The 26,829-nt window shown below is 44.8% G+C and overlaps 2 protein-coding genes across 2 annotated transcripts in view; both read left to right on the top strand.

The window, feature by feature from the left end:
• Positions 1-3,169, top strand: part of LOC144695992 (amine sulfotransferase-like) — a 49,064-nt gene extending 45,895 nt beyond the window's left edge. The window contains exon 7 of the mRNA XM_078567147.1: positions 1,477-3,169. Coding sequence (XP_078423273.1) covers positions 1,477-1,625 — 149 coding nt within the window. The 3' untranslated portion in view covers positions 1,626-3,169. The remainder of the gene's footprint in view (positions 1-1,476) is intronic.
• Positions 3,170-6,868: 3,699 nt separating this feature from the next.
• The window catches only part of LOC144695994 (trafficking protein particle complex subunit 3-like), a 43,267-nt gene continuing 23,306 nt past the window's right edge, over positions 6,869-26,829 (top strand). Inside the window, exon 1 of the mRNA XM_078567149.1 lies at positions 6,869-6,958. Within this exon, the coding sequence (XP_078423275.1) occupies positions 6,951-6,958 (8 nt within the window). The 5' untranslated portion in view covers positions 6,869-6,950. The remainder of the gene's footprint in view (positions 6,959-26,829) is intronic.

Raw genomic sequence — 26,829 nt, 5'->3', positions numbered from 1 at the left:
GTGGTTCTGCTATATAAGAAGGATTGTAGAGATAAGCCAGGGGACTACAGGCCAGTGAGTCTCACGTCAGTGGTAAGGAAAGTATTGGAGAAAATTCTGAAGGAGAGTATCTATCTCCACTTGGAGAGGCAAGGTTTGATCAGGGATAGTCGGCATGGCTTTGTCAGAGGGAGGTCATGCCTAACAAATTTGATTGAAGTTTTTGAGGAGGCGACCAGGTGTGTAGATGAGGGTAGTGCAGTTGTTGTAGTTTATATGGATTTCAGCAAAGCCTTTGACAAGGTCCCACATGGGAGACTTATAAAGAAGGCAAAGGCACATGGAATACAGGGTAATTTGATAAGGTGGATTCAAGATTGGCTTAGTTGTAGGTGGCAGAGTGTGATGACAGAAGGATGCTTTAGTGACTGGAAGTCAGTGTCCAGTGGCGTACCAGAGGGATCTGTGCTCGGTCCCCTATCAATCATCATTTACATAAACGACATAGATGGCTATGTCGGGGTTAGGATTAGTAAGTTTGCGGATGACACAAAGATTGGCTGAGTGGTTAACAGTGAGGTTGAGTGTCTTGGGCTACAGGAAGATATAGACGGGATGGTCAAATGGGCAGATAAGTGGCAGATGGAATTTAACCCTGAAAAGTCTGAGGTGATACACTTTGGAAGGAGTAATTTGACAAGGAAGTATTCAATGAACGGCATGACACTAGGAAGTTCTGAGGAACAAAGGGACCTCGGTGTGTGTGTCCATAGATCTCTGAAGGCAGAGGGGCATGTTAGTGGTTGTGGTGAAAAAGGCATATGGGACACTTGCCTTTATCAATCGAGGCATAGATTAGAAAAGTAGGGAGCTTATGTTGGAGTTGTATAGAACCTTAGGCCACAGCTGGAGTACTGTGTGCAGTTCTGGTCGCCACATTATAAGAAGGATGTGATTGCACTGGAGGTGGTGCAGAGGAGATTCACCAGGATGTTGTTTGGGATGAAACATTTAAGTTATGAAGAGAGGTTGGATAGATTTGGGTTGTTTTCGTTGGAGCAGAGAAGACTGAGGGGTGACCTGATTGATTATGAGGGGGATGGACAGGGTGGATAGGGAGCAGCTGTTCCCCTTAGTTGAAGGGTCAGTCACAAGGGGGGATAAGTTCAAGGTGAGGGGCAGGAGGTTTAGGGGGGGATGTGAGGAAAAACTTTTTTACGCAGAGGGTGGTGACGGTCTGAAATGCACTGCCTGGGAGGGTGATGGAGGCGGGTTGCCTCACATCCTTTAAAAAGTGCCTGGATGAACACTTGGCACGTCATAACATTCAAGGCTATGGGCCAAGTGCTGGTAAATGGGATTAGGTAGGTAGCTCAGGTGTTTCTCATGTGTCGGTGCAGACTCAATGTGCCGAAGGGCCTCTTCTGCACTGTGATATGACAAATTTAGAATTAGTAAGTTTTATTTAATGTTCAATCTGGCATTATTTATTTTTAGGGATTACTGGAGACTGGAAGAATCACTTTCTTGTGTCTCAGAATGAGTGGTTTGATTCCATCTACAAGGAGAAGATGACGGACATCCCAGTGACATTTGACTATGATACTGTTGATCTGATTTCTTTCCCAAACAAGCAGTGGATTTAAATGTTGACACCCGCTTGATTCCTCACACCTCCATGTCTCTACTTCCCACAAATACTTTTAGCAGTGCTCATGCTGATACTCTACACTTCAAATAGCTCCTGAACTCACTTGCCCTCCACACCTTTGTCTAAACCTGGACATCAGTTCCTTGATGCTCCAAGCTGACTCCTCCACCCTATGTACAAATAAATCACACCCCACCATGGCACCTTTAACTTCAATCGTTGTCTCACTCTTCTGGTCTCCTCCTTATTTTCTACCAGAACATATTTATCCGAATCAGTGCATGTCTATGTAACCAGACTTTCCAAATCCATTTGCATGAGCATTTTGGCTTTTGTCCTTGATCCTGAGCCTGTGATATCAATTTGCCTTTTATTTCTCTCTCTATATATTTTGGGACCTTCTCTTTTGTCTCATTGTTTTCCTATTACTCAGCCATGCCTACTTTCCTTTCACCGCTCACAGGTACTTTGCCTCACAACTCCCTACCCCAACTTTTAGTTACATCAAATCTTATTGCTTAAAAGAAAAATAATGTTGGTATTACTGTAGAATGCTTTAAGTTATGCAGGAATGGTTGCTCAGTAGATTTTAGAATCCAATGTTCCCTGCAATGGGGTTGCTCACAAGGATGGCATCTCTGGATATCACTGGTGTACAGTCCATGATTTTGGGGGCATTCATTTTAATGGCCTGTGCTTTCCCAAGGTGCATTTTCAATGAGCGCCACTCCTCATTAGGAATGTTGTATCACAGAATCACCCAATCTGTTTTTAGGCCAGGTTTGATATTGTACTGAAATATATTAACCATTTCAACAATATTATGCATGTAGAATAATCTGTTACTAATTCTAAATTTGTCATATATATTGTAAGTTTTATTTAATGTTTAATCTGGCATAATTTATTTTTAGTCCTTAACCATAAAGACTCACCTACTGCCATATTATGCTTGACTCTCTCTTGGATAAGCTCACAGCTTCTCAATATGTATTTGAGACACTTGCTGCTACCTCCTTATGAGTAGCAACCTCAAATGCCCTGTTAGGGGAAAGAAAGTAGGACTGCATTATAAGGGAATGAATTACTTAAATTAGAATCTACAGGCAGGCCAGCGCAAACCAGTACATCAACAGTTAAACCAGATGAACCTTATACACTCTCAAACTTTGTACACCCTCAGGGTTTGCAATCACCAGCAAGGTCCTGGGAGTTAGACTGGAGACTTAGGTTAGAAAACAAGTAAGATTAAGTGTGCTCTTCAACAAATAGGGAAAAGACAGATGGTCCCAGGTTAGATAGGAGGGAAGGTCTCTGCCTGGGTGAAAATAGGGACATACGATGCATGTACCTGTTACCAGAGATGTCTGTTTAATGTAAACCTATATGTTGATGAGATCAGAATCTGGAGAATGTTCTTGTACTTGACCAATAATGTATAAATATGGTGAAGACTTTTAATTTAGCAGAGTGCTAACTCAAGCTGCCTTGAGATAGTTCTCTCCTTGCAATTGCTCGAATAAACGATTGTGACCTGTACTTGAGACTCCTGTGGTCCGTTTGTCAAAGTTACCATAATAGTTTGGCGTAGTTGGCATGATACTCGGATTGGATCCTCGGGACGGCTCTGCAAAGTGTGTGAGTATATTTTATTTACCACCCGCAGTTAGTGCAGTAAGCCTACCTGGGAATAGTCCAGCTGAGTATCAAAGAATTGGGAGGAGGACTCAGGACAGGGCAGGGAGAAGAGGCGCTGGTGTAGGAGGCAAGAGCCACGCTGGCGGGCTAGCAGTGTCGAAGCCGCGCAGGGAGGCCAGACCACTACCCTAAGCAGGAGGTGGAGCCGTGCTGGCAAGTTATGGTTTAAAATATAACCATAACCGAAGCCGCGCAGGGAGGCCAGACCCCTGGGGAAAAAAAATGTTGGAGGCAGAGCTGTGCTGGTGGGTTACAGTTTGAAATAAAACCATAGCTGAAGCCACGCAGTGAGGCCAGACCCCAGTTAAGAGGTGGAGCCATGCTGGCAGGCTACGGTTTGAAATATAACCGTAACCAAAGCCATGCAGAGAGGCCAGACCCCTAATTAAACCGTGAGTAACTAAGTTGTCAGAGCCGCATGAATTAATTGTGCAGAGACAAATAAAATAGAATGCTGTCAGGAAAACAGGAAAGTGCTAATAAACTCAATTGGGGACTCCATCACGAGATTCATGGCAGAACAATCGTCAAAATTAATCAAGAAAATGTGGAAGGATGATTGGGACCCGAAAGGTCCCCCACTGAATTTTCTGTAACTTAAAAAAAATGAATTGATCTAAGTTACAAGAGCTGCTTCTGCTGCAGAGAGAGAGAGAGAGAGAAAAGGGGGTTACCCCTAGGGGATTAAGAAGCACTGACTAAAATTCTGAGGGAAAAAATTACGTGAAGTTCAAAGGATTCTAGGAAAACCAAAAGGCATAAACACACGGTCTAGGTGGTTCCAATGGATAAAAAGGGGTTTCCTTTGAAGAGATTAATTAAATATTAAAGGAAATCTGCATTCCAACAGCACTGTAATTTGAATTTGGGACAATCTTGAGCTGTAAAGTGCAGTGTAATTTAACAGGTTACTTTGAATAATGAGGATGCTATCCAAAGGTAAAGAATGTGTTGATAAACATATGGAACTTCTAATCTGGATACAAATCATTACACATGAAAAAAGAGGTTGTCTTAATTTTGATAGTGTAAATTACATTTCTTAAAGTTTAAAATTTTGAGGTTTGGTTCGTGATAAAATTCTCAAAAGAGAATTTTCATTTTAAAGGGTTTTTGACAACAATTGGCACGAATTCAAATGCTGCAAGCTTTTGTATTTGTAAGTCTGTTCCCAAAATACGAAGTTAAGCTCAAGACCTTGACAAAGTTTGGCAGAAATCCAATTTTTGGCCGAGTTAATGAATCTGGGATAATTCTAAAAGAAATGGGTCAGACACAATTTAGTGGGTTACTTTTGAGACAATAAAATATTGCTTGAGAAGATAAGGAAGCAAAACATGTCAATGCCTGATTTCTGTTTTAAAACTGTTATGAAAATACTTTATTGGACTTTAAAGTCTCTCCTGGCAACCTGAACAAGATAAGACAGTAGCTGTTGCATGAGTAAAATGGTATGAGGCAAATAGGAGAAAGAGTTAGGGAAAGAGGATGCAATATACAAGCTGTTTTAAGGGAAGTGAATTTGGTAATCTGACCATCAGGTGAGACTTTGGAACCACACAGGGGGAGATAAGCAAAGATCTAGAGAAAGAGATCCTCGTTGACACGGAATTGTTAATATAGCCTAAAGAGTAAGGGAACATTTTAAACGATCAAGACAATAGAGAAACTGAACTCAAGAGAATCTTAGGATGATCATGGTCAGGGAAAAAAAACTTAGTATTACCTCTATGTGGAATCTATAGTTCAGGCAATTGAAAGGTAAGGAGAAATAATACTTAACAACAATTTGCCACAAGATAGATACAGGTAAAGGGAAAGCTGGAAAAAGGCTAAATAGATGTATTACTGACTATATTAGTGCACCTGCGAGCTACAAAATGTAAGACCACAGGATTAACACCCTGATGACAGGCAGAGTTAAGCGGCTTCCAGAGAGAACCGTCACTGGAAGTGAAGATACTGAGCCATTGAAAGACAGGATAAGAAGGTGCACTGTAGAGTTGTGTAGGCAGTTTAAGGAATTGAGGTCCAACGTGGGACAGCAGCAGGAGACAGTAGACTGGAAGGAGTGGAGGGTGCCTATCCAGATAGATTTAGATCAGGGAACTCATTTCACAGGAAGAGTCATTAAAGAAATGTATACATTTAGATTTAAACAGAAATCCCACATTCCCTACCAGCCACAGAGCTCGGGGATGGTGGGAAGGACGAATTTAACTTTTAAAAAACCATCAATCGCAAAAGCAATTCAAGAGACAGGGAACAGCCAAATATTCTAATGCGCCTTAGGGCTACACCAAGCAGGACCGCCGGGTTCACCCCATTTGAACTAATGACAAGGAGAGCAATGCAGTTACCCAAGGAGGGGGAGATGTAGGACTACTAAAAGGAAGGGTGCGAGACTATGTGAGGGAAATGAGTAAGCGATTGCATTAGTTAAGGAAGCAAGTCAGAGACCGACAGGTGATTAAGGATATGGAAACATGCAAATCCAAAGGGCAACAATGGACCCTCCCCCCTCCATCACCTTATTCCCCACTTGGAGTGGTCAAAGTGAGCCCGGAGTGAACAGGCATGGACCATACGAGGCAATTGTGACAGGTGATACGTGGGCACTTGTAGATATGAGAACAGGAAGTAAATGGAGGCATTACATACAGTTAAAGATACATGACAATTGACCAAGAGGTAACCTGGACAACCGGAGCCAACGTTAATGTCTCCACAGGTTTACGATCCTGGTTGTGGGTGTATCAGTACTGACAACAAGGTCAGGGATCATCGCTGCTCATCCCGCGCCGCAGGAGGAACTTTGGTACAGCACGGACAGTGCCGAATACAACACGCAATGGGGAATGATAAATGTAACAGTAGGAGAACAAGTGCTTTTGAATTGTAGTTAGGGTCTGCTTCAGATCGGGCGTGGGAGGTCTGCCCAAACGAGAAGATTAGTACCACTACCCAGCCACCTCCCACGTCTACTTCCACATTCTGAGTAGAGATAATTGAAACCTCTCAAACCACACCGACTTACCCACCTTGTCTGACTATGCATCCAGGACTGACGAATGGTTTGGTACTGGTTAATCAGAAGTTTTGTATGATAATGTACACCATGAGCTGGTACCCGTAGTCTTGAACATATCCGGAATTGCGCCATCCCAGTGGTGCTCAACCCATATTCGAGCACTATATACGGCTCTCATGGGCCAGTTAATGACTGAAGCATCTCAGTTCAACGGCGGGATGCGATCAGGTTTGGGAAGGAACCGAGTTAAGTGCAGCCTGATAAATGACGTCGCCAAGATATTTACTATAGGGACATCAGTGGTTAATTCAGAACCTGGCAACTGTTGACCAGAAGGTCCGGACCTTGAGCTCCAAGCTTAAGGAGATTTTAGAGCGGGGACAGGGAATTCATAACACCCAATTAAATACAGACCAGGACATGACACAGTTAATCCAAAACCTGGCTACCGTGCTCAAAGGTCACACAGGGACTATCAATAAACTGATTGGGATAGGAAAAAATATTTCAGATGAAGCAAGCAGAAATGATGTTTGCAGCACCTATGGATCTTGGGCCTGGAACAAGCCCGAGAGAATTTAAGACAGATTAATGAAGGGGTAAGTAATGAACATTTATTTAATCTTTCACGACACAAGGATCCTGACTTGACTGGTTGCCAGCTCAGAGGTTTAAAACATGTATATAGAATGAATGTTGAATGTATAGTGAATAATAATATGCTAATAGTCATTGTCTTAGTGATACCTGTTATACCTATGTTAACACCAGGGAGAACATTACATGGAGTAGAAAATGGGGTGATATGTGGGGGGGGGGGGGGATAATTATATTAGGTATCATGACATTCCACCATACGCAGTAGACATAGAAGGGAATATTGTTAGCAACACATTAGGAGAGTGTAGGATAGAGGCCACTGCAGTAGTATGCACACCCAATATATGAGACAGATGAAGCTAAGTGCCGATTTAAAGTAGCAACAAATTGTACAATGGAAACTATGTGGGCTGCAAAAGAGCCGACCCATGTTGCATACATGGGGAATGGGAGATATTGTATTACCACGTGGCAGCAAAAGATCCAGTATGGGAGCAACCGGATATGCCCCGTCCACAATCATTCAGTGTGCCTACACCCGCAGGTGCCAGCAAGGGTAGGAAAGGTGGAACTGGCCAAAATATACACGAGAGGAACGACTACTATCCAGATCATGGAAAGCCTTAGGAATAACCTGACGCAGTATTTGAACCGTTCTCCTATGAAATTCCCTTACTAACAGAGCACTTAACTGCAATTCAGAGTCAGGCCCAACAAATGTAAGGGACTGCATATACACTGCAGCAACAGGTTAGAGCCTTAAAAGGTATTGATCAAACACATTCTTCCACATGGTGGGAGGATCTGTGGAACTGGGGCACAAATGTACACATACACACATGGATTATCTCCCATGCCTTAATTGTGATTCAGCTGATAATAATTATATATTTAACATACTTGATTCATCATACTCGATCGCAAAAACAAAGGTGGCGCTGGGGGAGTTTATACCGGTGGGGACAAAATTTAGTAAGCCAGAGGCCTGAAGTGAAGGCCAGATGATACAGATGGTCTGACGGTGCCTTTTATAACCCAAAGCTGGATGACTAGCCAGCATCAATGGGCGGTGGTGCGTAAAGGATAAGACAGTACTGCTGTAGCTGGCTGCCTTGGGTGAGGCCAAGGGCCAAAAGGGGGTACTGTTAGGGGAAGAAAGTAGGACTGCATTATAACGGAATGAATTACTTAAATTAGAATCTACAGGCAGGCCAGCGCAAACCAGTACATCAACAGTTAAACCAGATGAACCTTATACACTCTCAAACTTTGTACACCCTCAAGGTTTGCAATCACCAGCAAGGTCCTGGGAGTTAGACTGGAGGCTTAGGTTGGAAAACAAGTAAGATTAAATGTGCTCCTCAACAGATAGGGGGAAGGACAGATGGTCCCAGCTTAGATAGGAGGGAAAGTCTCTGCCTGGGTGAAAATAGGGACATACGATGCATGTACCTGTTACCAGAGATGTCTGTTTAATGTAAACCTATATGTTGATGAGATCGGAATCTGGAGAATGTTCTTGTACGTGACCAATAATGTATAAACATGGTGAAGACTTGTAATTTAGCAGAGTGCTGTCTCAAGCTGCTTTGAGATTGTTCCTTGCAATTGCTTGAATAAACGATTGTGACCTGTACCTGAGACTCCTGTGGTCCGTTTGTCAAAGTCACCACAATAGCCCCATCATAATCTCTCACTGACCTTTCCAATCAGCACTCAACCCGCTGTCATTGGCCCCATTGATCCTTCTAAATTCCGGGGAATACAACCTTATCTTGTATAATCTCTCTGTCCAATTTAACCCTTGGACTCATGGCAAATCTACCTGTTCCAAGGCCAATATATTATTTCTAAAATGTGGTGCCCAGAAATGCTCACAGTACTGCAGGTGTGGTCTTATCAGGGATATGCATAGCTAAAGCATGACTTCTACCCTCTTGTTTTCTAATCCTCTAGATATAAGGGCCAGCCCTTCCATTAATCTTTTTGATTATTTTCTGTGCCTGTTCATGAAATTTTAATGATCTATGTACCTGGACCCCGAAGTCTCTTTGGATCACCACTGCCTTTTCACCATTTAAAAAGTACCCTGTTCTATGCCCCAACACAGGTCCTTGCTGAACATCACTGGTCACATTCTGCCGATTGGCGAACATGCCCATTATCCTGACACTCTGTATCATGCCACATGGTCAATTTCCTAACCAGGTTAATAATTTATCTTCAAATTTTTTTATTTTAAACTTCTGCCAGCAGTTTCTTATGAGAGGCTTTATCAAATACCTTCTGGAAATCCATATAACTAACATCCAAAGACAGCCCGTGTGCTATTTTAGTCACCTCTTCAAAAAATTCAACTAGACTTGTTAGGCATGATTTACCCTTTTCAAATCTCTGTTGACTTGCTGATCAGCTGAAAAATTTCTGAGGTGTTTAGTCACCCTATCTTCAATTATAGATTCTAGCAATTTCCCAAAAACCAATGTAGGCCAGCTGGTCTATAATTCTCTGGTTTCCCATTCTCACCTGTCTTAAAAAGGAGAGTGACATGCGCAATTTTTAAATCTAAATTAATTGTTCCCGACTTGAGAGAACGTGGAAGATTTTAGTTAAACATTATTGTTTTGTCCTGCCTCAATATCTCCCTCCATATAAACTCTTCTGCCCGTGATCACAATTACCCCCTCGACTTTGCCATATCATGTGGTGTCTCTGTTTCCATTGTCTCAGTCACAGACGAAGCCATCTTGGATCACTTACCACTCACATCAACCTTCACCTTCCTGTGAGCTTGCCTCTGGTAAAAAATACATTTACAATGGCAGTTTCAAACTCCCAACTGTTTAGCCTTCAGTGCTCCATTTGTTACAACACCTCTGCAGCTACCCACACGTTCAATCACACCATTACCTCTGACCTCGCCTCGAGCAACACATGCAAGGAGCCCACGGACTTCTTTGTCATTAAGCTACCTCTGCTGTATCTCTCCTGTGCCATAACCCACTAAGCTAAGCTTCCAGCAAGGTCATCTCCGCCACACACCTGAGCTCATAGCTCTCTCCATACACCTTTTCCAAGCTTATCATTTCCACAAGACCCGCCTCCTGTTCTCTTGGACCTATTCTTAACAAATTGCCGATCAGCTAACCTGCTAGCTGATATTGCATATGGTTGTTTCTTACTATTCACTGCCTTCTTCCTTTCAAAATGGTCATCATCGTTCCCTTATCAAAAAAACGTCTTGACCCCTGTCCTTGCAAACTACAGCTCCATTTCAAAATTCCATTTCCTCCCTAAAGTCCTTGAAAACGTTACTGCATCCCAAATCCCTGCCGAGCTTTCCTGCATCTTCATGTTGGGCCAGTCGCATCTGGTTTTTGCCCCCTGCCACAGCACAAAAATAGCCCTAATCAAAGTCAGAAATTACGTCCTCTGTGCACTATCGCTCCTTATCCTTCTGGACATTTATGTGGTCTATGACTACAAAATCTTCCTCCAGAGCTTCTTCTCTGCTTTCCATCTTTGAGGGATCACCAGCACTTGGTTCCACTCTTACCTATCCAGTTGTACCCAGAGAATCTGCAGCAATGGCTTCTCTTTCCACACTGGTACCGTTATCTCTGGAGTCCCTCAAAGGCTTCTCCCCCTCCCATTTCCACTTTGTGTCTCTCAGTGACATCATCAGAAGATATAATGTCAGGTTTTACATGTATGCTGATATTATATCTACCCTTTTTCAACTCACCACCACCTCTCTCAGCCCCTATAGGCTGTTAGTCTGATTTTCTGACATCCAGTCATACATGAAGTCAACATTTCTTTCAAGTAAACACTGGGAAGACAAAGGCACTGTCATCAGTCCACACCATAAGGTCTGTTCTCTGGCCATTGATTTTGTCCCCTTCCCTGACCATTGTCTGAGGGTATCCATACTATTTGTAACTTTGGCATGCTACTTGACCCAGAGCTGATCTTCCGGTCCCATATCCTTTCATATACAAAAACTGCCGACTTCCAATTCTGTAATATCGCCCATCCCTGCCCCTGCCTCAGCCCATCTGCTGCTGAGACACTGATCCAAGCATTTTGTTTACCTCCAGCCACAACTATTCCAATGCTCTCCTAGCTGCCCTTCCATCTTCTCGCCTCTATAAACTTCTTATTCAAAACTCTGCCATCTGTATCTCAACTCAGATCAAGTTTGATTCACCCGTTATGCCTATGCTAATTTAAATACATTAGTTTCCAGTCCACTCAAATCAAATTCTCAATCTTTTGTTCAAATCCCTCATTGGCCTCATTCTTCCTTAAAGATCTGTAATCTCCTTCAGCCCTACAACCCCCCAAGAATTCTGTATTCATCCACTTCTTTCACCCTTCCATTGGTGGCTATTTAGGCCCTCAGCTCTCTGATTCCCTCCCTAAATCTCATTGTCTCTCCATGGGAGCATTACCACTTGCAAGTTCCCCTCAAAGCCACACACGATCCTGACTTGGAACTATATCGCCATTCTTTCACTGTCACTGGATCAAAATGAATCATAAAATCCCTTCCTAACAGCACTGTAGGTGTACATAACCAGATGGAGTGCAGAGATTTAAAAAGGCAGCTCACCAGCACCACCATCTTCTCAAGGGCAATGAGGGATGGGCAATAAATGCTGGCCTTGTAAGGATGTGAACATCCCATGAAAGAATAAACAAAACCTCTCTCTCTTTTAAGATGTTGCTTAAATCTTACTTCTTCCATCCAAATGTCTCCTTATTTATTTATACCATTGTTTGCTCCTGTGAACCACAGAGGAACATTTTATGTTAAAGATGGTTTACAAGTGCAATTTGTTGTTGTTGTAAATATTGTTCATTAACTAATTTTGTAAAATTTGCTATCAAATTTAAGAGAACAATATTTTGCCTTTTCTCCTACCAAATTTTCTCTTACTCTCCTGAAATGCAACCCCCTGAGCTCCGGCCATTATGGGGACATAGAACAGTCGGCTATTTAACTTCTCAAGTCTGTTCTACCATTCAATGAGATCATGGCTGTTCCATGACTGAATTCCATATACCTGTTTTTGCCCATATCCCTTAATACCTTTGGTTAATAAAAATTTATCAATCTCTAAAATTAATAATTAACATCAATTGCCATTTCTGGAAGAAGTTTCACTTGTATCTTGTCTAAATGACATTTTTGATCCCTCTCTGGAGTTTAAATTCATATTTCTAGTGGATATTATTGGATAGTGATCAGGGACCGTGGCTGATATTTTTCTTTGAAACACGAGAGTTGAATTCCAATTATGGCTGAAATTAAATAGCTCAGCACAAGATTTTTCTGGTCTGAATTATGGCGTTTCCATTCTGCTCACTTGAAGATTGTCTGATGATTCCTTGATTGCATTTACATAATGCAATCGGAGGGCATTTTGACTCTAATCGTAAAATTCATAGTAATTTATGGCACAATAGGAGACCACTGGCCCATTGTGCATGCTTCAGTCAAAAAAGAGCTATCCAGCCTAATCCCATTTTCCAGCTCTTGGCCCATAGCGTTGTAGGTTACAGTGCTTCAAGTACCTATTCAAGTACTTTTTAAATATGATGAGGTTTTCTACCGCTGGGTGAAAAAATTTCTCCCAACTCCCCTGTTCTTCTGCTAACAAAAAAGGTCCTTCCTATCCACTCTACCTAGACCCCTCTGAGTTTTACTCACTTTAATTAAATCTCCCCACCACCTCCTCTGTTCCAAAGAAAACAACTCCAACCAAGCCAATGTTTCCTCATAGTTAGTATTCTCCAGTTCTGTCAACACCCTCGTAAATTTCCTCTCCGCTCTCTCCATTACAATCACATCCTTCCTATCACAGGGTGACAGGAACCAAGTTAGAGTATTGCACAGTTGCCCAACTAGTGTTTATATAGTTTTAGCAAACCCTAATCTTACATGTTATGCCTCAGCTGATAAAGGCAAATATTCTGAATGCCTTCTTAACCACCTTATCTACCTATCCTGCTACCTTCTGGGATCTGTGCACATGCACTTCACTCAGTTCCTCTGCACTGCTCAGTATCCTACTATTTATTGTGTATTTTTTTGCCTTCTCCAAGTGCATTACATAACACTTCTCCATACTGAATTCCATTTGCCAGTCCTGACCAGTCTATCGCTATCTTCCTGCAGTCTACAGCTTTCTTCCTCACGATCAACTGCACAGCCCAATTTTTGTATATATGCAAATTTTATAATCATGCCCCCTACATTTAAGTACGAATCATCAATATATAGACACATTTAAGTCAAAATCATTCATTAATACATTTGCAATTAAGTGTAAATAGTTGGCATATACAGTCTAAATCATTGATATATCTACACATCTAATCTAAATCACACAAATATACGAACAAGGAGCAGAAGTAGACCATTCGGCCCCGCGAGCCTGCTCTGTCATTTAATAAGATCATGGCTGACCTGATGGTAACCTCAAATCTGCATTCCGCCTACTCCTGATAACTTATCACCCCCTTGCATACCAAGAACAAATCCACTTCTGCCTTAAAAATATTCAAAGGCTGCTTCCACCGCCTTTACAGGAAGAGAGTTCCAAAGACTCTCAGCCCTCAGAGAAAAACAATTGCCTCATCTCCATTTTAAATGGGCGACCCCTTATTTTTAAAGGGTGACCCCTAGTTTTACATTCCCCCACAACAGGAAACATCCTCTCCACACCCACCCTGTCAAGACCCCTCAGGATCTTATATGTTTCAATCAAGTCACCTCTTACTCTTCTAAACTCCAGCTGATACAAGCCCAGCCTGTCCAACCGTTCCTCATAAGACAACCTGCCCTTTCCAGATATTAGTCTGGTAAACCTTCTCTGAACTGCTTCCAACGCACTTACATCCTTCCTTTAATAAGGTGACCAATATTGTACACAGTACTCTAGATGTGATCTCACTAGTGCTCTGTACAACTCAAGCATAACCTCCCTACTTTTGTATTCAATTCAATAGCGAAGCAACTCCAGCTGTTTTTCTTCCGCTCTTCTCACCTTGCAATGTAGCAAACATTCTTTCCAAATGTAACAGCGATTTACTTGTACTTATTTATTTTCATTTAATACACTGTATTTTCTACTCAAATGCAAGCTGGGGAACACCTCCATTCAGTCCACAAGTGATTCTGATCAGAGCCTGGTGCTTCTCCCATTTCTGAACCCCTTACCCTCTCTTTTAACCCTTAACAGCTTCCATCAAGTGTCTTTGCATTGCATTTTTGGTCCTATAGAATAGAATAGTGCAGCACAGAAGGAAGCCATTCAGCTCATCGAGTCTGTGCCTGCTCTTTCAAAAATAAATCCAGTCAATTCTACCACACCATACATCCGCTCTTTCCCTATACTTTTTTTCCTCCAAGTATTTATCCAATTTCCTTTTGAACACTAATTTGAAACTCAGGGAGAGAGTGCATTCCAAATCCTAACCACTCCTCCTGTCACCTTCGGTTCTTTTGCCAATCAACTTAAATCTGGGCCATCTAATTATCGATCCTTCAGCCATTGGAAACAGTTTCTATTTATTCTAATCCTTCATAATTTTATACACCTTCATCAAATACCCTCAGGTTTCTTAGCTCTAAAGAGAACAACTCTAGATTCTCTGTAATCCCTCAATCCTGAAGCCATTCTAGTAAATCTCTTCTAAACCTTCGACAAAGCCTTCACACCCTCGTATGCCCAGAATTGGGAACCTAATTTACAGTGAGGTCAAAACTGTTTTATGTAGGTTCAGCAAAACGTCATGGCTTTTGTACTTGGTTATGACCTCTATTTATAAAGCTCATTGAAAGCTCAGGTTTTACTATGATACACCCTACAACCACAGCTTTGTCAGATAATTACACATAATTTGGTCATTCATATTGTGCAACCAGCTCTGCTTCCGTGAACCTAGCTCTTTGCAGTATTCTGACAGCAACATCCGAAAGATGTGAACTTCCCAAGCATCGCTAACAACAAAGATAAAAACAAAAAGCTAAAAGCTACTGCAGATGCTGGAAATCCAAAACAAAAACAGAATTACCTGGAAAAACTCAGCAGGTCTGGCAGCATCGGTGGAGAAGAAAACTGTTGACGTTGCGAGTCCTCATGACCCTTCGGCAGAACTGAAGCATAGTTAGGAGAGAGGTGAAATATAAGCTGGTCTAAGATGGGGGGCGGGATTCTTCTTTTCCCACCTATTTCCATTATTTTTAAATCTACAACGAATACTTTGTTAGTCTTTCCACCCCATCCCCACTAGAGCTGTACCTTGAGTATCCTGCCATCCATTCTTAATTAGCACTTTTCTTAGATAATATCACCACCTTCAACACCTCTTTGATCCTTTTGTCTGTGACATCTTTTGATTATCTGTTCCTATCACTGCTTGCTTATCCCTACAACCACCCCACCCTCAACTTCTCTCTCCCCACCGCCCCCCCACCTTAGACCAGCTTATATTTCACCTCTCTCCTAACTATACTTCAGTTCTGCTGAAGGGTCATGAGGACTCGAAACGTCAACTGTTTTCTTCTCCACCGATGCTGCCAGACCTGCTGAGTTTTTCCAGGTAATTCTGTTTTTGTTTTCGCTAACAACAATCCCATTTTCAATATTTTTATACTTGGTAAAAAAAGAAGCTTAAAGAAAACAACAAAATACAATCTTTTTTAATGTCCCCAGTATTTTCTCCAGGTTTGCACACAGCAGTGTTCTGGAGATTGATCTTCAATTCCTGGAGGATTGGCAACGCTTAACTCCTTGCCTTATGATTTCTTCCGACAACCCCTCCATTTTCACTTGTTCAAAAGCTTTTACAATCCTAACTTTACTCAGTTCTAAAGTCACAAACCTGAAACGTTAACACTATTTCTCTATCCACAGACACTACCGGACCAACTGAATATTTTGAGAATTTTCTGCACCACTCCCCCCGCACCCCCCCCCCCCACCAACCCGCCCCCAAAACTGCCTGAGTCACCACGCACTGGCTTCTGGGTGTTGTAGTCCAACAGCGTCATAATAGTACCGCAGTGGAGATAAAAACAAAAAGCTAAAAGCTACTGCGGATGCTGGAAATCCAAAACAAAAACAGAATTACCTGGAAAAACTCAGCAGGTCTGGCAGCATCGGTGGAGAAGAAATCAGTTAACGTTTCGAGTCTTCATGACCCTTCGGCAGAACTGAAGCATAGTTAGGAGAAGGGAGAAATATAAACTGGTTTAAGGTGGGGGGGGGGGGTGGGGGGCGGGGGGAGAGAGAAGTTGAGGGTGTGGTGATTGTGGAGATAAGCAAGCAGTGATAGGAGCAGATAATCAAAAGATGTCACAGACAAAAGGATCAAAGAGGTGTTGAAGGTGGTGATATCGTCTAAGAAAAGTGCTAATTAAGAATGGAAGACAGGACACTCAAGGTACAGCTCTAGTGGGGTGGGGTGGAAAGACTAACAAAGTTTTAGTTTTAGATTTAAAAATAATGGAAATAGGTGGGAGAAGAAGAATCTATATAAATTATTGAAAAAAAAAAGGGACGGGGGAGAAACGGGTTGGGGATGGGGGGAGGGGGAGTTTAAGATCTAAAGTTGTTGAATTCAATATTCAGCCCGGAAGGCAGTAAAGTGCCTAGTCAGAAGGTGAGGTGCTGTTCCTCCAGTTTGCGTTGGGCTTCACTGGAACAATGCAGCAAGCCAAGGACAGACATGTGGGCAAGAGAACAGGGTGGAGTGTTAAAATGGCAAGCGAGAGGGAGGTTTGGGTCTTTCTTGCGGACAGACCGCAGGTGTTCTGCAAAGTGGTCGCCCAGTTTGCGTTTGGTCTCTCCAATGTAGAGGAGACCGCATTGGGAGCAACGAATGCAGTAGACTAAGTTAGGGGAAATGCAAGTGAAATGCTGCTTCACTTGAAAGGAGTGTTTGGGCCCTTGGACGGTGAGGAGAGAGGAAATGAAGGGGCAGGTGTTGCATCTTCTGCGTGGGCATGGGGAGGTGCCATAGGTGGGGGTTGAGGAGTAGGGGGTGATGGAGGAGTGGACCAGGGTGTCCCGGAGGGAACGATCCCTATGGAATACCGTCAGGGGGGGTGAAGGGAAGATGTGTTTGGTGGTGGCATCATGCTGGAGTTGGCGGAAATGGCGGAGGATGATCCTTTGAATGCGGAGGCTGGTGGGGTGATAAGTGAGGACAAGGGGGACCCTATCATGTTTCTGGGATGGAGGAGAAGGCGTGAGGGAGGATGCATGGGATATGGGCTGGACACGGTTGAGGGCCCTGTCAACGACCGTGGGTGGAAAACCTCGGTTAAGGAAGAAGGAGGACATGTCAGAGGAGCTGTTTTTGAAGGTAGCGTCATCAGAACAGATGCGACGGAGGCGAAGGAACTGAGAGAGTCCTTACAGGAAGCAGGGTGTGAGGAGCTGTAGTTGAGGTAGCTGTGGGAGTTGGTAGGCTTGTAATGCATATTGGAGGACAGTCTATCATCAGAAATTGAGACAGAGAGGTCAAGGAAGGGAAGAGAAGTGTCAGAGATGGACCATGTGAAAATGATGGAGGGGTGGAGATTGGAAGCAAAATTAATAAATTTTTCCAGGTCCCGACGAGAGCATGAAGCAGCACCGAAGTAATCATCGATGTACCGGAGAAAGAGTTGTGGGAGGGGGCCGGAGTAGGACTGGAACAAGAAATGTTCCACATACCCCATAAAGAGACAGGCATAGCTGGGGCCCATGCGGGTGCCCATAGCCACACCTTTTATTTGGAAGAAGTGAGAGGAGTTAAAGGAGAAATTGTTCAGTGTGAGAACAAGTTCAGCCAGATGGAGGAGAGTAGTGGTGGATGGGGATTGTTGGGGCCTCTGTTCAAGGAAGAAGCTAAGGGCCCTCAGACCATCCTGGTGGGGGATGGAGGTGTAGAGGGATTGGACATCCATGGTGAAGAGGAAGCGGTTGGGGCCAGGGAACTGGAAATTGTTGATGTGACGTAAGGTGTCAGAGGAATCACGGATGTAGGTGGGAAGGGACTGGACAAGGGGAGAGAGAAGGGAGTCAAGATAACGAGAAATGAGTTCCGTGGGGCAGGAACAGGCTGACACGATCGGTCTGCCAGGACAGTTCTGTTTGTGGATTTTGGGTAGGAGGTAGAAGCGGGCCGTCCGAGGTTGGGCGACTATCAAGTTGGAAGCTGTGGGAGGAAGATCTCCAGAGGAGATGAGGTCAGTGACAGTCCTGGAAACAATGGCTTGATGTTCTGTGGTGGGGTCATGGTCCAGGGAGAGGTAGGAGGAAGTGTCTGCGAGTTGACGCTCAGCCTCCGCGAGGTAGAGGTCAATGCGCCAGACAACAACAGTACCACCCTTGTCAGCGGGTTTGATGACAATGTTGGGGTTGGATCTGAGAGAACGGAGTGCAGTGAGTTCAGAGAGAGACAGATTAGAATGGGTGAGAGGAGCAGAGAAATTGAGACGGCTAATGTCACGCCGACAGTTCTCAATGAAAAGATCAAGAGAAGGTAAGAATCCAGAGGGAGGGGTCCAGGTGGAGGGAGAATATTGGAGGTGGGTAAAAGGATCCGTTTAACAGGGAGAGGACTCCTGCCCAAAGAAGTGAGCACGGAGACGAAGACGGCGGAAGAAGAGTTCAGCATCATGCCGAGCCCGAAGTTAATTGAGATGAGGGCATAAGGGTATGAAACTAAGTCCTTTGCTGAGCACTGAACGTTCAGCATCGGAGAGGAGAAGGTCAGGGGGTATAGTGAATACGCGGCTGGGGCTGGGATTGGAAGATGGGGTAGGGACGGAGGGACAAGCAGGGGTGGAGGGTCCCAGATGGGTGTTGGTGTCGATGAGTTGTTGGAGCTTGCGTTCCTTAGCACTTGAGAGAAAGAGAAAAAGCTTCTTGTTGAGGCGACGGATGAGGTGAAGAATAAAATGAAACTGGGGGCACGCGCAGCTTTGAAAAAGGGTGCGGCGGTGCTGCTGGAGGGAGAGGTCGAGTGTGTTCATTTGGCGTCGCATGGCACTGAGTGTGGATCTCAGAATGCGACGGGAACAGCAGTCCGAGAAACGTTTTATGTCCCAGAGATATCTGTAATCCTGGGTGGGTTCGAAACAAGAGGGATGGAATTTCAGTTGAAATCCATGTGGGGTGAGCCGGAGACGGAGACAGTCACTGAGAAAGGAGATATGGCTGTGAAAGCGGGTTTTAGTAAACACCTTGTCAAACACCAGGAGAGAAACGGAAAGCAATGAAGGTGAGCAGGGCAGAAGAGACAGGCGGAAATCCTGTCGGAGAACAGAGCCATACTTCTTCAGAGAGGACATTTCTTGAAGAGAGGTGGCAGTCAATTAAGCACAGAGATAAAAACAAAAAGCTAAAAGCTACTGCGGATGCTGGAAATCCAAAACAAAAACAGAATTACCTGGAAAAACTCAGCAGGTCTGGCAGCATCGGTGGAGAAGAAATCAATTAACGTTTCCAGTCTTCATGACCCTTCGGCAGAACTGAAGCATAGTTAGGAGAAAGGTGAAATATAAGCTGGTTTAAGATGGGGGGGCGGGGGGAGAGAGAAGTTGAGGGTGTGGTGATTGTGGAGATAAGCAAGCAGTGATAGGAGCAGATAATCAAAAGATGTCACAGACAAAAGGATCAAAGAGGTGTTGAAGGTAGTGATATTGTCTAAGAAAAGTGCTAATTAAGAATGGAAGACAGGACACTCAAGGTACAGCTCCAGTGGGGATGGGGTGGAAAGACTAACAAAGTTTTAGTTTTAGATTTAAAAATAATGGAAATAGGTGGGAAAAGAAGAATCTATATAAATTATTGGAAAAAAAGTACTGCAGTGGAGTCTGGGTGTTGTAGTCCTTGCTGCCTTTCCATTCTCGGGGACGCTATTTGTTGAGCTCGCGGGAAGAGACCACATCTCCCAGCACCTATTGGGAGGCTGCGCACATGTGTAACTCTGCCTTCCTGGGATCTTGCGGCGAGGATTTTTTCATTAAGGAGCAGAGAGACGGTTAGAAGCCCTGAGGCTGCAGGAAAATGTCTCGCCAGGCAAATCGAGGTACCGAGAGCAAGAAAATGGTAATTCCTGGTTTAGAATTCCTGCGATTGCTGAGGCTGAAAGCAAAACGAATGAAGTGTTTAGTCTGTCATTGCTGGGCCTGTTTTGGAGCTGCTGACCTAACTCAATGGGTTTCCCAATGGCTGGGACAGGCCCTTCATACTTTGTTACTTACAATCACGTATAAATATATATCGAGATACGTTCATTGTGTTTAAGTGTTCAACCTGCTTTGGTATATACAGTGCAATGAGTTTGCAGTGTCTCAAATCCTGTTCGTAATCCAACCACCCACTCATTGATAGATCTGCACTTATCTGAATTCATTGTTTTTTCTTAAATTTAAGCGTTGTACAGTTTGATGTGATTAAACATAATTTATTCGTTCATTGGATGTGGGCGTCACTGGCTAGGCCAGCATTTATTGCCCACCCCTAATTGTCCTTGTTCAGAGGGCATTTAAGAGTCAATCCCATTGCAGGAGTCACATGTAGGCCAGACCAGGTAAGGGCAGCAGATTTCCTTCCCTAAAGGACATTAGTAGATGGGCAAAGGTAGCATAGATGAGGAGTTCATAGAATGTTTTTGGAATAGTTTCTTCAAACAGCATGTTCTGGAGCCAGCCAGAGAGCAGGCTATACTGGACTTGGAATTGAGTGATGAGATAGGATTAATTGATAACCTCATAGTGAAGGCACCCCTAGGTAGCAGCGATCATAGTATGATTGAATTTTTCTTTCATTTTGAGGGAGAGATGAGTGTGTCCAAGACAAGTATTTTAAATTTAAATGAAGGCAATTATGAGGGCATGAAAGTGGAACTAGCTAAATGAACTGGCAAATGAGGTTAAGGGATAGGTCAATAGAGGTTCAGTGGCAGACATTTAAAGGGATATTTCAGAATACGCAGAGTAGATATATTTCAACGAGAAAGAAAAGTTCCAAGGGGAGGACCCACCATCTGTGGTTAACTAAAATGGTTAAAGACAGTAACAAACTTAAAGAAAAGGTATATAATCGCGCAAAGGTAGGTGGCAGGTCTGAAGATTAGAAAGAATATAAAGAACAGCAAAGAGAAATTAGAGTACAAGAGAAAGCGAGCTAGTAACATAATGAAGGATATTAAGAGTTTCTATTGTTTCTATAGATATTTAAATATGAAAAGATTTAGCAAAGTGAACATTGGTCCTATAGAAAGTGCGTCTGGGGAGTTGATGGAAAGTAGGGAGATGGCGGATGAATTAAACAGGTATTTTGCATTGATCTTTACTATAGAGCACATAAGTAACATTGTGGAAATAGCTGTAAATCAGGAAATGGAAGGAAGGGAGAGAGGAATGTGGGGACGATTACAATCATCAGAGAAGTGGTATTGAGCAAATTGTTGGGGCTGCAGGCTGACAAATCCCCTGGTCCAGATGGACTTCAACCTAAGGCCTTGAAAGATGCGGCTAGTAAGATAGTTGGTGCACTGGTTTTAATTTTCCAAAATTCCCTAGATTCGAGGAAGGTTCCATGAGATTGGAAAGGAGCAAATGTAACCCTTTTATTCAAAAAGGGAGGGAGACAGAAAGCAGGAGACTACAGGCCAGTTAGCCTAACATCTGTCATAGGGAAATTTAGAAGCTATTATTAAAGATGTTATAGCAGGGCACTTAGCCCGAACTGCTGCCTCTTCACCATGGATGTCCAATCTCTCTACAACCCCATCCCCCACTATGATGGTCTGAGGGCTCTCCACTTCTTCCTTGAACAGAGGCCTGAACAATTACCATCCACCACCACTCTCCTCCGCCTGGCTGAACTTGTTCTTTCACTGAACAATTTCTCCTCAAACTTGCCTCACTTCCTCTAAATAAAAGGTGTGGCTATGGGTACCCGCATGGGTCCCAGTTATGCCTGTTTCTTTATGGCGTATGTAAAACACTTCGTGTTCCAGTCCTACTCAGGCCCCCTCCCACAACTTTTTTTTTGGTACATCGATGACTGTTTCGGTGCTGCTTCTTGCTCTTGTCTGGACCTAGAAAAATTTATCAATTTTGCTTCCAATTTCCACCCTTCTATCAGCTTCACATGGTCCATCTCCGGTAATTCACTTCCCTTCCTTGACCTCTCTGTCTCCATTTCTGGTGATAGACTGTCCAGTAATATTCATTACAAGCCCACCGACTCCCAATGCTATCTTAACTACAGCTCCTCACACCCTGCTTCCTGTAAGGACCCCATTCCATTCTCTCAGTTCTTTCACCTCCGTCGCATCTGTTCCAATGATGCCACTTTCCAAAACGGAGCTTCTGACATGTCTTCCTTCTTCCTTAATAGAGGTTTCCCCCCACTGTGGTTGAGAGGATCCTCAGCCGTGTCCGACCCATCTCCCGCGCCACTGCCCTCACACATCTTCCCCTCCCTCCTAGAACAATGATAGGGTCCCCCTTGTCCTCACTTTTCACCCCACCAGCCTCCGCCATTTCTGCCAATTCCAGCATGATGCCACCACCAAACACATCTTCCCCTCACCCCCCCCAGTCAGAATTCCGTCGAGACCATTCCCTATGGGACACCCTGGTCCACTCCTCCAACACTGCTAACACCTCATCCGCTTCCTACGGCACCTTCCCATGCAATCACAGAAGGTGCAACACCTGCCCCTTTACCTCCTCCCTCCTCACTGTCCAAGGGCCCAAACATTCCTTTCAGATGAAGCAGCGCTTCACTTGCACCTCCTTCAATTTGGTCTACTGTATCCACTGCTCCTAATGTGGTCTCCTGTACATTGAGAAGACCAAACGCAGACTAGCTGACCGCTTTGCAGAACACCTCCATCTGTCCGCAAGCATGACCCAGACCTTCCGGTCGCTTGCCATTTCAATAAACCATCCTGTTCTCATCTCCGCATATCCGGCCTTGGCTTGCTGTGATGTTCCAGTGAAACCCAACGCAAACTGGAGGAACAGCACCTCCTCTTCTGATTAGGCACCTTACAGCCTTCTGGACTTAATACTGAGTTCAACAACTTCAGGCCATGAACTCGCTCTTCCATCCTCACCCCTTTTTCTAATCCCCCTTTTTCTACATTCATTTTTATTTTTTATCCACTTATTTTTATTCATTTATCTGTGGTTTTATTCCCTTTTTTATTCCATTTCCTATCCTTTTTTCCCCCACCCCATCCCCTGCAGAGCTTTCTGTCACTTGTTTCATGTTGTTCTTTCACACAATTTCACACAAAAGCTTGTTCTGCTATAATCGTATTCTGCTTTGTAACCTTTAGCACCTTTTTTTTAGCACTAACCACTACCATTAACACTTCCTTTGTCCTTTAGTTCATGACATCTTTGTCAATCCCTCCTTCGTTCCCACCTATCGCTGGCTTTCTATCCAGCTCCACCTGCCCCACCCCCCTTAAACAGAATAAATGTCATCACATTTCCACTTCTCTTCAGCTCTGAAGAAGTGTCATATGGACTTGAAACATTAACTGTTCCCTTGTCGCCGGTATGCTCACCTTCCTCACCAGGTGCGTCGACAAGATTGGGAACTGCACCGAGGTTAAAGACACCTTCAGGATTTGGACCAACAAACGCCAGGAGAAGGTCACGCTCAAGACGGATGGTAAGGGAGCAATCCTCCACCCTCCTTCCAGCTTCGCTATTGGGGGAAGCTGTGGCTACCTTGTCTACGTTGGGCAGCCGAAACTTTGCCGCTTATGCAGCAAGTCTGGTCGTGTCGTGGCCAACTGCAGCGCCGTCCTCTAAGAATTGTAAGCAGGAAGGGCACCAGACAAAGGACTGCAAGCAGACTAAGTGCTGCAACCTGTGTGGTGAGGCAGGCCACCTCTACAAGACCTGCCCCAAACGCTGCCTCACTTATGCACAGGCGGCCAAAACCAACGAGGGGGAAGCCGATGAAATGCTTAGTGTCGCTACTACCAGGGACACTTGCAACCGTCCAACCACCAAGGCTTCCAGCTAGCAAAATGGGACAAAGGAGGACATGGAGAGAGACAAGATGAAGGATAAGATTGAGGCAGCAGACAGCCAAACAACTGCACTGCCCCCTGAACCTCCCACTCCTCAGCAGAGCGAACCAATGGAGGAGGAACCAGCAGAAAATCATCAAGGGGAGTGGCAGCTGGTGAAGAAGGCCAAAAAGAAGAAGGGGCTAAGAAGGGTTCACACCACTTTCCAGATGAGTGGCAAGAGGCGTCTCCCATCTGACATGGATGACAAGGGCGGCTGCTCTTCGGATGAAGAAGCGGCAAAGCTCTAGGGAGCTGGAGGACGAGACACCTGAGTTCCAGAACATTGGAGACAATGAGGAGACCAGCGCACCCCAACTTTGCCCACAACTTGAAGAGGTCAGCGCACCCCAGACCCAGGAACCTGGGAGTAGTGAAGTGCTCAGCGCGCCCAGCTCCGGGAAACCGGGAGCAGCAACACCCCAGAGGGGGGAGTGGATCGGAGAGACTTCTCCAACAGAGAACAATTCAAACCTTGTTCCTTGCATGAACCCCCAGATGGCACCTGAGCAGAACATCTCCAATGGGGTGGTTCAGGATAGTTTCCTTCAGCCCATCCAAAGTAAGACAATTTGTGAACGCTATGAGTATGCAGAAGCAGACCAGAGGTCTGGACTCTCCAAAGACAACAGGTTTGGTAAGCGACAAAATACTTTAAAAATGGGGATAAAGATTGTATCCATAAATGTACGTAGCATTAAATCTACTACACGATGTGCTGCGACCTTGGATTACCTTGCCAAGGTCAAAGCTGACCTGTTTCTGCAGGAGTGTGCGACACCGCTCCTCAACTCCTACAGGCAATGGTTACGATGGTGGTCCCATGGGCCATCGATCTGGTCAGGAGGAAATGACTCACGTTCCTCCGGCCTGGGTATTCTGCTGCGGGGAGGCAACTTCACCGTCTCCGAGGTTAAGGAGGTGGTGGGCGGGCGCCTCCTCATAGCAGACATAATGTACAAGAATATTTCACTCCGGTTAATTAACGTTTATGCCCCAGTTCAAAAGACCGAGCGGCTGGCGGCCTTTCAGCAGTTCCCACTGCTGCTGGCGACCTCCAGGCTGGTCATTCTGGATGGTGACTTCAGCTGCATCCTCGATGCGGCTGGACGACCCAGCAGGACCGACAGCACATTGGATGCTATGTCCAGATCCCTGATGGAAACAGTGAAGAATGCCAAGTTGCACGACATCTTCAGCAATCCAGCAGGTGGAGCGCAGCGTAGATACACCGGGTTGCGGCCAGATGGGTGCATCAGTTCCAGGATAGACTTCCTGTTTCTGTCCCATGCAGTCACAGCCCGATCCACCAACATCAAGCCGTCTGACCACTGCCTCCTACTGGCGGTCTGTCACTTACAGAAAGACCAGAGGGTGGCAGGGGAACATGGAAGCTGAACGTGCAACTACTGACCCCAGAGAACATTGAGGAACTCAAGAGGGATTACAAAGTTTGGAGAACCATGAAACCCCTCTTTGAGTCCCTGACACACTGGTGGGAGGCGATCAAGGAAAACATCAAGAGGTTTTTCATCCTCAAAGGCGCCCAGGAAGCTAGAAAGGGACAGAGGGAAATGTCCCTACTCTAGAAAAACATGCAGAACCTACTCTGGCTGCAGTCGATGGGTGCCAGTGTCAAAGAGGACCTCCAAGAGGTGAAGAGCCAGCAAGCCTCGCTCTTTGCCTCAGAGGCCTCCAAGATCATCTTCTGGCCCAGAGACCGCTCCGTGGAGCAGGATGAGACGTGCTCACGTTTCTTCTCCCAAAAGGTACACAGAGAGAGCTCTGTGATCAACAGGCTGAATGAAGAAGGCGGCTCATTAAATTCATTGCAGTCTGACATTATGAGGATCAGCAAATCCTTTTATGCCCAATTGTATGACGTGAAGCCCACAGACAGCGCAGCCTCCCAGTCCTTCCTGTCCTCTATCATGGAGGCCTTAGATGGGAGAGTCTGGACAAACCGCTAACTCCTGACGAACTGACTAAGGCCCTTGAGTCCTTTGAGAAGAGTAAGACTCCTGGAAGCAACGGCTTACCGGCTGAGTTGTATTCAGCTCTGTGGGACTGAATCGGCCCAGAGCTGCTAAACGTGTACTAGAGTATGCTTCTGGCCAGCAACATGTCAGAATCCATGTGGAAAGGCATCATCACCCTCATCTACAAGCACAAGGGGCAAAGGGAGGAAATTAGAAATTGATGACCCATTTCACTGTTGAATGTGAACTATAAGTTTCTGTCCAAAGTCATCGCCAATCGGGTCAAGTCTGTTCTGGAGTTGGTGACCTACCCTGACCAGACCTGTGCTGTGCCCGGCAGGAGATCTCTGACAGCCTTGGGCTACTCAGGGATACGATTGGCTATGTGCAGGATAGGGGTGTGGACACCTGCCTCATCAGCCTGGATCAGGAGAAGGCCTTTGACAGAATATTGCACACCTACATGGTGGATGTGCTCTCCAAAATGGGGTTTGGGGAGGGAATCTGCAACTGGATCCAATTGCTGTACACTAACATCAGTAGTACAGTCTCAATCAATGGGTGGGAATCAGAAAGCTTTCCAATTAAATCTGGAGTCAGGCAGGGCTGCCCTCTCTCTCCTGTCCTGTTTGTGTGTTGCATAGAACCCTTTGCTGAGTCCATCAGAAAGGATCAGGGCATAAGAGGAGTGACGATCCCAGGCAGTGGAGGCACTCAGGTCAAAGCCTCCCTGTACATGGAGGATGTCGCCATCTTCAGATCGGATCCGCTGTCGGTGT

This window comes from Cetorhinus maximus, chromosome 21, assembly GCF_964194155.1.
Source record: "Cetorhinus maximus chromosome 21, sCetMax3.hap1.1, whole genome shotgun sequence".
Classification (NCBI taxonomy): Eukaryota; Metazoa; Chordata; class Chondrichthyes; order Lamniformes; family Cetorhinidae; genus Cetorhinus; species Cetorhinus maximus.
The sequence above is the reverse complement of the archived record's forward strand: the minus strand, read 5'-3'. Positions and strand labels throughout refer to the sequence as shown.